Source organism: Mauremys mutica, chromosome 1 (assembly GCF_020497125.1).
Source record: "Mauremys mutica isolate MM-2020 ecotype Southern chromosome 1, ASM2049712v1, whole genome shotgun sequence".
In the NCBI taxonomy this organism is placed as follows: domain Eukaryota; kingdom Metazoa; phylum Chordata; order Testudines; family Geoemydidae; genus Mauremys; species Mauremys mutica.
The window spans coordinates 317229046-317241240 of NC_059072.1; the positions used below are offsets into that span (position 1 = coordinate 317229046).

At 45.5% G+C, this 12195-nt stretch overlaps 1 protein-coding gene across 10 annotated transcripts in view; it reads right to left on the reverse strand.

Annotated features, from left to right (window-relative positions):
- The window catches only part of B3GLCT (beta 3-glucosyltransferase), a 143874-nt gene extending 135353 nt beyond the window's left edge, over positions 1-8521 (reverse strand). Inside the window, exons 1-2 of one of the 10 annotated variants that reach the window (XM_045016436.1) lie at positions 8281-8517; positions 1288-1349 (exon numbers count right to left, since the gene is read on the reverse strand). In XM_045016436.1, coding sequence (XP_044872371.1) covers positions 1288-1349; positions 8281-8356 — 138 coding nt within the window. In that variant the 5' untranslated portion in view covers positions 8357-8517. Of the gene's footprint in view, positions 1-1287; positions 1350-7583; positions 7742-7968; positions 8149-8280 lie in introns of those variants that run through there. The other 9 variants (XM_045016428.1, XM_045016449.1, XM_045016477.1 and 6 more) reach the window with 9 other exon arrangements.
- Between the last annotated feature and the right edge of the window lie 3674 nt (positions 8522-12195).

A 12195-nucleotide genomic window follows, 5' to 3' on the forward strand; every position in this document is an offset into this window, starting at 1 on the left:
GGGCACAGATGGCTTTACCTGAACTTAAGAGTTACTTATGTGGTGCTCTCACAATGTAAAAATTAGATATGCAAGTTTTATTTGCACAGTGGCATGCATAGAAATATGTCAGATTTAATTTAGTAGAAAGGCACCCCTTTGCTCCTCAAGTTATTCCATATTATTCAAAATCAACAAAAAAGTAAAACTTAACACTTCCTATCCCCACTCACCAAGCAGGTGTACGTACACACACACATGCACACAAAATGAAGAGTAGGAGGAGCTCTATGTTGATAGTGTTGGGTGTTCAAAATTTACTTGGATAACTGTCAACTGCTATCTGTTTACACTAACTACTAAAAATAAAATTTTAAATATAGATTAAGGTTTTTACTCTACATTTAAATGAGTACTGGAAAGGAAAAACATTTCTGTCCTCCAATTACTTAATACACCTCTACCTTGATATAACGCTGTCCTCAGGAGCCAAAAAAATCTTACCACGTTATAGGTGAAATCACATTATATCGAACTTGCTTTGATCCACCGGAGTGTGCAGCCCTGCCCCTCGCCGGAGCACTGCTTTACCGCATTATATTCAAATTCGTGTTATATCGGGTCACGTTATATCGGGGTAGAGCTGTACAATAATTTTATTTATAGAGTGACTCCTTGTCATGCCAAAGCACTCTGCTTACTGTACAAAAAACCTACCTAAACATGTGATAATGAAAGACTTTAACTGACATAACCAACTGGCAAGACGGAAGAGGAAGACAGAGTAGGAAAGCAGCTACCACAATATATGATCAGTACCACAAAATGGAAGGATTTGACAATTGCAGGTCTCAGCAACACAGATTTGGGGACTTCCATACACCAATTTATAATTGTATATATACTAAATTTATGTCCAAGTTGTAAAACAAATTTTACAAGATTTCTGTTAGAAAAACGGATGTGTTAAATGAAATAAAAGGCATAACTCTGAAAATATAAATATAAAAATATATTAGAACCAGTTTAAGAAAGGGACTGAAATGAATAAAATCAATATAGGACTAGATGTGGTCATTCTAAGAAAACTTTGGGTGGGAAAAGCTGTAAGATAGAGGCTCTAGAAAAGGGGAGATTTGCTTGGTGCCTCAGAGAAAATAAGACAGCATTAGGTCCTGGCTCCAATGAAGTCAATGACAAAGCTCACACTGAGTTCAAAGGGGTCAGAATTTTACCCACAGTCTCTGCCCCAAAGATTTTATAATCTAGATGGTACATTACTGTTGGGACAGAATTAGAATTTACTACCTGTGATACCAGTTGCTCAATCTGTTCCTTTGCATCTTCAGCAGCTACACTTATAGCCAAAGCTGGGGAAAAAAAGCAAAAAAAAAAATATTTTTTCAAAATACAGTAGTTGATCATTGCATTGGACAAAGTTCAGTCTATATAGGACAAGAAAGCAATTTAGGTAATAGAGTCACTTAATGTGGAGAATATTTGTGATAATCTTTTCAACCATTAGACAATCTGCTGTTTGAGAAGCTGCACTGCTGTAGCCTGACAATTTTGTTATCATACATTTCTGAAGAGAAAATTGTTCTTTGATGTGAGGCCAACTGATTTTGGCTTCAAGTCAAAATAAATCTCATTAAAAAAAGAAAAAACATCTGGCCAGTCCAATGATTCAGATGATAGTACAATGTGCTATCATATGGGAGGACCTAGATTTCACTCTACCCTGAGGTTAAGGGTTGTGTTTATTAGAGAAGACCCACTGGATATCCAGCGTGAAGGTGAGTTCATACACAAACTCTCTGAAATACTGTCGAAGAGGGCCATCATATTTCTTGGTCACATACTTTGAACAGCAGTATAGTGGTTTCTAATGCATGGGGGAAGGAGGTCCAATTAGAAATTAGCAGGGATGAATTGAGGCCCAGGCTCCCAATTTGGACTGACCTAATATTATCTTGAGTCCCCGCCCATTGGTAAGTTAAAACTACCTTAGGGGCACACATGTCCACATTCATAAAAATATTTTTTTCAAATTTTAAATACTTAAACTTTAGAAGAAAATTAATTTTTCTGCTCCCTTCTCAATGTAACCTTTTAGCCAATTATGTCTCAGTTTACCTGCCTGTAAAATGGGGATATTTATCTTAGGGGGCTGAGGTGCTGTTAAGATTTTTTAATTAAAAGGTGACAGAGAAGTGAAGAGTATTCTGAACCAAAACTGCTATAATTTAAGGAAGGCTCCAAAGACTCCACTCAGCCTAGTCACTTATACACAATTACTGTTTCCCTTGACACTGACAAAGCCTTCTACTGGGTCAGATGAAGTTTCTTATTGCAGCTTTTAAACATATATAGTTTGGAATTAAGTTTTTTATAAAGAGTAGCTATTCATTTTTTAATCTACTTAGACAGAATACTAGTAAACAGTATCCCCACTAGGTATCTTGTAATTTAGGAGAAGGACTAGGCAGGATTGTCCCAACTCTTCTGCTTTTTCATCTCTGGTTATCCATAGTCCCGTACCCTTTAAATTGGAGCCCAACTGTCAGTAAATATCTAAGAGCTGTATTTCATGATGACATCCTAGCTACTGTTGAAACTAATCTCTAACTCATACCAGTGAAGACAAGAAAACATTGGTAAACAGTCACCCCAAAACATCTAAGGGGGAAGACTTGATTTGATTCAGACCCCAGTTCTTTCAGGGATTACACATGGGAGGACACATGGGATTCAATGGGACTCTCCATTAGTACAGGGATCTACCCGCACAATGTTATTTATTTTCAAATCAGAAACTAAGAAATCATTTTGCACTTCTATTTTGAAAGGACACAATGTGTTTTGAGAACGCCAGTGTTTTCTAATGAACAACAAAGGCTACACTACCACTTTTGTCGGTATAACTTATGTCGCTCAGGGGTGTGAAAAAACACACACCTCTGAGCGACATGAGATATACCAACAGAAGCGTCGGTGTGAACAGCGCTATGTTGGCGGGAGAGCTGCATTGGTTCAGTTGTGCCGCTGTAAGCTCACTAATACAGACATTGCCAAACACTAATTTTATACCTCTCTGAAAACCTCAAAACCTTATCTTCTATTCACTGCATGAATCAAAATAACTGCATTTGGAGCACTACACAAGGAATACCTTGCATAGGCAAAACAGCTCCATATCCTCTATTTGACAGAATTCTAATTTCAAGATCAATGCAAGAAATCATCTTTTGGGAAACTTAATATTCGCAAGGCATTAACTTGAAGATGTATCACCAGGTAAATTGTGTTGCATTGCATGACTGCAACATAAATATTGAGTTTCATTATTCTCGATTTTTAACATGCTGGTGAGGGGTTGCATAAAGAGATCTGACTTTAATATGCAACTGAGACTGAAAAGAAATGCTTCCTTTCTCAAACCTTTAAATAACTCATGCAACACAACTTCTGAGATTAATATTTTATAAATCTACAGGATCCTTGAAACAAATCAAAGCTTACGCAGCAAACCTGGAAAAAAGACCTAGACTGTACTATATCCTTGACAGCACAGAAAAAAATCTAAGTGGTTATGTAGAGATGAAGTAGGTTATAAATCTCTCTTTTTTTATATTGTCAAAAGGTATGTGGATCCCACATGCCTTGCTAAATCTGTTATTCCCATCTCCTACTTCTGCTGTTCACCTGGGACACGCTCATATGCAGTTTCTATGGCCACCAAAATTCACTTTTTGGACATAGTCCAGAAGAGTAATGACACTGGTAGTCTAAATATGTCACTATCCTTATTCCTGATAATTTTACATTCTCAGCCCTGCTCTTTTCACAGATAAGCACAAAAATTTACTTTGTATCCTTTACTTTGCACAAAAATTTACTTTGTATTAAGTGAACTGGGAAGACTTTCACATAGGCCACTAGTGGCTTCAGAGTTTAACATGCACAAATATTGAATTATCTTTTGGCAGACAATCAGTAGAAAATGACTGCTCAGAGAATTTCTTAATACTCAGGAACCACTCCCTAGGTAGATTTCTCAGTGCTCTGAAAAGGCACAAGGCAGAGCCCAGCAGACTAGACTGTAAGCTCTTTGAAGTAGGGACTGTCTGACTGTTCTGTGCCAATGCGGTCCTGGTCCAACACTGGGGCTCCTAGGCACCACCACAGTACATATAACAATAACAGTGGCCTTTCTCCAAAGATTGTCACAAATTCAGACAATTGCAGTATGTTTCATTTAATGTTTCTCAGAAGAGACCTATTGGGTTCTCCAAACTCACAAGGACCCAAATGCCCACTCTGCCCTCCCAATTCCAGAAACATTTCCAATCCCCTAATGTTTGTGAACCAATATACATATACCACATGCACCCCTCTGAATAGTTACCATGTTACATGATCATCATAAAATTATGAAAAGAATTTGATTAGCTAGCGAATGTTCCAGTTGTGGAGGCACCAAGAGAAACTACATAAGTCAAACTCATTAACCAATTTACCTTGCAGGCAATCTTTACAATTGTCTAAAAAAAAAATAGTAAGGAAATCACATAAGTGTTACCTGCTATTTTAAGTTCACATTTTTCATATTTCAAGTACTGTAGACTTTGACCTGGTTGGCACCTGTAGTTGTTTACGTGATTTGTACAGCAATCAGCCATAAGTTGAAAATGTCAAGTTCAGTCCTCTCCCTATCTGGCTAGCTACCAGTAGCCATTCTGATTCTACTTCCATAGTAACTGAAGTTGAATAAGGTAAAGGAGAGCAGAGCACTTTTAGACATTTAAAACCCTGTCCTCACTTTTACCACTATGATATCTGTTTCCTTTGATAACAGAAATGGAAACCAGAATCAGAAGAAAAAGTCAGACTCCTTGGTTTTCAGCCCATTTCCACCAAAATTGGAAATTGAAATCCAGGAAATTAAAATAATCGCTTTTAATTACTATTGATCTTTTTCTAAAGTTCCCCATTACAATGACGAAAATTGGGATGGGAAAGGTCACTGGCAGATAGTATTGGAGAGGGAAAGCTCTCACTTATCTTTTCCATTGCTCAACGGGTAAACAGCAGACTATTATGAACCTTGATTCTATAATAATGTAAATGTAAAGAAGAACATTTTAAGTGTTCCCTTTTAGAAACAAGAGGCGCTTCCACACACTTAAAATGAGTAAAAATCTTTCATTTAAGTTATAAATATTTTAAAACATTTGTAAGAGCAAAAGCATAGTATAACCAGAACATACTAAAGCATATACCAAGGGACTAAAGAACATTTATTGTATCTTCCTCTTTGAGGGCCTGACTTCAGGGAGCTTTGAATCAACGGGAGTCTTTCCAGCTGAGATGCTTTGCATCAGTCTTTTAACGAGCTAAGGGAAAACTATGATATTATCCCTTATCTTATGAGAGTCTTTTCATGTGTTATTGTTTACATATGTCAAAAAACATGGTCAATAAACAGTTTTCAAAAATTGTAAATACTTGGGAACAGCTAGGTTTAGAATGCTGAAACAGCTGATATTACCACCTCTTGTAGGTACAGCATGCAAGACAGGGACTCCTTGGACTTTTACTAATTATCATTTAATGAAAGAGATCCTTTCAGCCCGGATCTCTCTTTTGGTGCCCCGTATTATTTTGCTGCTTTTGTCAGATTCTCACAGCACACCAGAATTTATGGCTTCATATGTTTCCCAAGGTAACATCTACATTGCTGTTGTTACTCAGACAGATTGGGGTCTTCGATACTGAGACAACCCAGGAGCAGTAAAGAGGCAAAATAAATCAGTCTTTTATCTATTTACACTGAAGTTTTTATACCAGCTTTTCTTGACTGCTACTGCCCTATTAACTTCAAAGGCTTCTAACCTAACCAGTAAAGAGCAAAGTCTCATCAGTGCTACAAACTTGTTAGGCCAGAGTTTTGAGGGGTACTGTGAGCTCCAGCACCCCAAACATTATGTAAGGCAATTAAAACAAGTCACATTTAATTTTTTAGATTAGCCCCTTAAAGAAGCAACTGAGACATGCATGAAAAAATATTCAGGCTGAAGTCACCATTTTAAACTATTAAAAATTATTCCTTATATTGTAAAAGCAGCAAAGAGTCCCGTGGCACCTTATAGACTAACAGACGTATTGGAGCATGATGCATCCGACTAAGTGGGTATTCACCCACGAAAGCTCATGCTCCAATACGTCTGTTAGTCTATAAGGTGCCACAGGACTCTCTGCTGCTTTTACAGATCCAGACTAACATGGCTACCACCCCTCTGATACTTGATTCCTTATATTGTTTATTATGTACACAATCTCTTTATATGAAAAATAAGATTGGGGTTTTTTGTGTGGAGGAGGGGGTCATTCTATTGTGCTTCTTTATGAAAAAGTCTTGAGCGTAAGACTAAGTATAAAACTATGTAAATATTTTTCTACACTGTGCATGTTACCAGCAAATACGTTTGGTAGAAGAACGTTCTAAGCTATCTAATTAACTTTACGCATTTTTTGTAAAATGGCAATGGATAAGAATGCTTAACACTGTTGAGAAATATTCAACTTTCCCTCTGCCATCTCAAAAGCACAGGATGCTTGTGAAAGAAGAGGCTGCTCTTAGCATAAAAGAAAAGGCTATTTCTAAGACTATGCAAACTAAGGTTCTGATCCTCCAATGAGCTCCATGAGAGCACATCCCTAAACCCATACTGACACCCATTGACTTTAATTGGGTCCACACACCTACAATTCCATTGCCCTCTCCCCCTTTTGAAGTTAATTAATTTTTAAGGTTTTTTTTTTAACTGTTTCCCCTTACACATCAATAAACTTGAAGCTTCTATTCTAAGGCTGGGATGACAGTTTGGAGGAAGGGTGATTCACCTTCATCAGGAAAACTGTTTCAGTGAGATATTTACAGTTAAGCAAAATCCTTTATCCTGAGAGGGATTGAAATATGGCTTTAAAAAGAGACTGTGCGATAGTTTAACCCCAAAATGCAGTTATTTTGGTGAGGAAGATAAATTTTACAAGAAAAAAATCAGTATTTTTATTTCAGTTTAAAGTTTGTTTATATTTAAATATTCCCCTGCAGGGTTTGCAACCCCAAAATTGTGCTAGTGAAAAGGAACCAGATATCAAGGTTGGTTAAGAACAAATTGACAATGCTATGTTATTCTCCAAGATGAGAGAAATGTTTTCAGAGCACAACTAATGAAAAAAAATTAGATTTGGAAGAGTCTTTCATTTTTACCCATCCAAGGCAGTGGTTTCCAAACTGTGGTACACAGACCACTGGGCTGTGGAAAGTCGGCTGCTCACATGGGACTAAACTCTCCTCTTTTATTCTCTCATCTGCCAAACCCATATTACAGGTCAGGTAAACCACATTAATACTGAGAGAGCATTTCCCTTTTCACGTTAGCAATTGCTCCTTGCAATATCGATTGATGGGGAGATGCTCCATGACACTCCTCTGTATTAAGAGGTGCTCCACACATCCTAAAAGCCCTGCAGCACCCCTGGCCTAAACGGCGATTTGGAATAGATGTAAGAATTATTTAGTTTTTAAAACACTTGACTTTTACCTGTCTGGGTCCCCATCCAGCCTTAAGAGTTGGTAATTTCTCTAGGACTCCACCTGGAGGTTGTGGAATCCCCCTCACAGGAGGTTTTTAAGAGCAGGCTGGAGAAACACCTGCCAGGGCTGGTCTAGGTTTCCCTGGTCCCGCACAGCGCTGGGGCTCCCCAGCAGGACCTTTCTGTCTGTGATTGAGCCTCTACGCAACCACCAGCACTTCACAAACAGCACCAGGCACAACCCCGGCCCTGGCGACCCCTCCCGCCGCAGCCCGCGGGGCTGGGGCTGCGGGGGAGGAGGCACCCCCGAGGCTCCCCCGCCGGCCGCCAGACTAAGGGAGACTGCGGTCCCTTCCCCAGCGTCCAGGGAGCAGCGCGGGACCCTACCTCGCCCCGGCGCTCGCGGCCAGCAGCACCCCCGGGCGGCAGGCGAAGGGCTCCCGGCCCCTCACCACAGAGCCTCCCGCCCGGCGCGGGACGCTCCGAGTCCGGGCAGCCTCCGGCCGGCGGGCGGCAGAGGGCGCCGTGCGGGGGCCCGGGGAGGCGGCTGCTCCCTCCTCTCCCAGCCCATCCCACCAACAAACTTCGAGGAAGGGGGAACGTCCCTCCGCGGCCACTTCCCGCCCGCGGCTCCGGTGCCGCCCCCGCCCGGTCTCTCCCCCGCCAACAGCGCGCAGACCGAACCCCGCGGCCACTCACCCGGCGCGCAGAGCGGCGGCAGGAGCAGCAGCGCGGGGAGCAGCCAGCAGCCGCCGCCGCCGCGCTCCCGAGGCATCCTGGCAGCGGCCGCAGCCCGCGCGGGGAGGGGAGCGGAGCGGTGCGTCTGGCTCCCCGCCTCCCTCTGCGGCAGGAGCTCAAGCCAGCGGCCTCAGGGTGGTGCTTCTGCCGCCGCCAACCCGCCCCGCTGGAGCGCAACCGGGCGCCAGGAATCAGAGAGCCGCCGCGGCGCGTGAGAGGCGCCATCTAGCGGGCGGCAGGGGGCAGGGCGGCCCCACGGAGCTCCACACGCCCAGCGGCTGACGAGCCTGGCTCACCGACTCCACCCTCCTGCAGAGACCCCCCCAACACAGATCTCCTCACCTCCCTTCGTACTCTCCGCACGTCCCCTTTTCCCTAGAGCCCCCTATCCTGCACCCCACACACCCCCGAGACACCCCACCCTACTCCACATCTCCCCAGAGACACCTCCATCCTAATCCCCACACTTCTCCCTTCCCCCAGAAACCCCATCCTACACCCCCAACATCCTCAGACACTCTTTCCCCAGGGGCACCTCCATCCTGCTCCCCATACCTCTCCCCTTTCCCCAGAGACCCCCCATCCTACACCCCAACATCCTTATACCCTTCCCCTCCAGACACTTCCATCTTATTCCCCATACTTAGACACCCCCATCCTGTACACCAACATCCTCACACCCTCTCGCCCCAGAGACACCGCCATCCTACTCCCCACACCTCTCATCTTCCCCCAGACACCTCCATCCTACACCCCAGCATCCTCACACCGTCTCCCCCCAGAGACGCCTGCATCCTACTCCCCATACTTCAACCAGAGATCTCCTGCATACTACTCTCCCACATCTCCCCAGAGACACCTCTGCACACTCTCCCTATAGACACCTCCATCCTACTCCCCACACCCCGCAGAAGCTCTCCATCCTACCTCTCCCCAGACACTTCCATCCTACTTCCCACTCCCCTCAGAAACCCTCCCATCCGACACCCCCCGTATCTTCACTCCCCCCCAAAGTCACCACCATCCTACACCCCTATCCAACTTCCCTCCACTCACCCCCCCCACCCCCCCACATCCCTCAGCACCACTTAGAAACACCACCATCCAACTCCCCACCACACCGCCAGCACCTCACACACACCAGTCCCACCAAGCAGAGACATCCAGCATCCCCGTATGCACCTCAGGTCTCCCTCCACAGATACCTAGCAGGGAGCAGCTCCCATACAGATCATTCCTCTACAGACACCTAGTAACTTTCACTCATAACTAGGCTTGGAAGGATTAGATTTTGTATTCCTAAGTGTCAGTATACATTGATTTCACCGCACATACACACACACACAAACTGATGAAAAATATTTTCATCAATGATAATCAAAAGTTATGGATAGGCAAAGAACAATGCTGCATGAAAACTTAGGTTGATTTAAAGATATTTACTTTGTATATTTTGATGTGAAATTGACAATTTGTGTTTTAATGGTTATAAAGCTTTAAATTTTTGAAACAACATCTATGGCTATTAAATAATTACTTGTGTGACACCTCCATAATTTCCCACTACTCTGTAAATATATAAAAATAGAAAAAACTGAAATATACATTATCAATCAAAATTTTTTAAAAATTGAATTCTGCCAAGCCTACTCATATAGGGCCCTACCAAATTCAATATCCATTTTGGTCAATTTCACTGTCATAGGATTTTAAAAATTGTAACTTTCATGATTTCAGCTATTTAAATCTGAAATTTCATGGTGGTGTAACTGGAGGGGTCCTGACCCAAAAAGGAGTTGTGGAAGGCGCACAAGGTTATTGGAAGGGGGTTGCGTTACTGTTACCTTTACTTCTGCGCTGCTGCTGGTGGTGATGCTGCCTTCAGAGCTGGGCAGCTGGAGAGCGGCGGCTGCTGGCCAGGAGCCCAGCTCTGAAGGCAGACCCACCGCCAATAGCAGCACAGAAGTAAGGATGGCCTGTTATGGTGTTGCCACCCTTCTCGGTTGCTGCCTGCAGAGCTGGGGCCTCAGACAGCAGCTGCCACTGTCCAGCCACCCAGCTCTGCAGTGAGGGGCGGCTCTACCTTTTTGGCCGCCCCAAGCAGTCATGCGCAGGAGGCGCCCCGGAGCCGCGGGAGTAGCGGACCTCCCGCGGGCATGACTGCGGAGGGTCCGCTGGTCGCGCGGCTTGGCTGGACCTCCCGCAGCTGCGGACGGTTCGCAGGTCCGGCGGCTCCGCTTGAGCTGCCGCAGTCATGCCTGTGGGAGGTCGAGCCAAGCCACGGGACCAGCGAACCGTCCGCAGTCATGCCTGCGGGAGGTCCACTGGAGCTGCGGGACGAGCGCCCCCTCCGCAGTCATGCCTGCGGCAGGTCCAGTCGTCCCGGGGCTCCGGTGGACCTCCCGCAGGCATGACTGCGGCAGGTCCGCCAGCCCAGCCTGCCGCCCCCCCGGGAAAGGGCCGCCCCACGCGCGTGCTTGCCGCGCTGGGGTCTGGAGCCGGCCCTGTCTGCAGTCAGCAGCGCAGCCATCTTCTTACTAGAAATACCCGCCACCCGTCTACAGGACCAGATTACGTCAGTTTGTGGTGCTAGGCTCGGGGCCATCCAGGACTCTGCCTCTGTAGCTCCCACATCATAGTCCTATCCCCTGTTGGTGTTGTGTTGGCAGGTGGGACCCCACTCCTCTTTACAAGGAGGTAAGGACAGCATCATGGGGCTATCTTTCCCTCAGAATTGGCAGCAGGGATCTCACTCTAGTGCAGTACCCTACACTTGACCCAGAAAATGGACTGGGTCTGATTGGATGAGTGGGCTCCTGCCACATATACAGTCTTCTCCTGGAGTGGTTTAGGTAGGGTACCCCAGAGCAGGGAGCTTTGGAGGTGAATGAGGAAACTCATCTTTGTCAGAGCTTTATTTTCAAGCTGTCTGCAAACTCAGGCAGAAATCACTACATCATTTGCCCTTCACTCATGTTTTCAAACTTTTCTTGGGAACAATGAGAGGTGGAAACATGCTTTAAAAAAAAAAAGCTGAGAGTCTGACAGAGTCACATGACTCCAGGAGTGAGGGCCCTAGCCATGGACATATAGGATATGTCTATGCTGCAGCTGGGAGTGAGCCTCCCGGCCTGTGCAGACAGACTTGCAGTAGCGGAGCTTGAGCTAACTAGCTCTCAAGTCCAAAAGCTTAAGTTCCAAATGTATTTTTTCCTTTTTGTTTTTAATAAAATTTACCTTTTTTAAGAACAGGATTGGATTTTTGGTGTCCTAAGAGGTTTGTGCATGTCGTTTCATTCATGGGCGCCGACTTATATGGGCTCCTGGGGCTTTAGCCCCAGGAATATTTACAGTCAGGGGCTCTGCTCCACCAATAGTTGGAGCTAGGTTTCGCCCCTTTTAAATCCCAGCCGTGGCTGGGAGTCAGAGGCTCTGGGCTGCCTGCAGCCGCGGGGAGCCCAGAGCCTTTTAAATCCCAGCCGCGGCCGGGAATCAGAGGGCTCTGGGCTGCCTGCAAGCGCGGGGAGCCCAGAGCCTTTTAAATCCCAGCTGCGGCCGGGAATCAGAGGGCTCTGGGCTGCCCGCAAGCGCGGGGAGCCCAGAGCCTTTTAAATCCCAGCCGCGGCCGGGAGTCAGAGGCTCTGGGCTGCCCGCAAGCGCGGGGAGCCCAGAGCCTTTTAAATCCCAGCCGCGGCAGGGAGTCAGAGGGCTCTAGGCTGCCTGCAGCCGCGGGGAGCCCAGAGCCTTTTAAATCCCAGCCGCGGCTGGGAGTCAGAGGGCTCTGGGCTGCCCGCAAGCGCGGGGAGCCCAGAGCCTTTTAAATCCCAGCCGCGGCCGGGAGTCAGAGGCTCTGGGCTGCCCGCAAGTGAGGGGAGC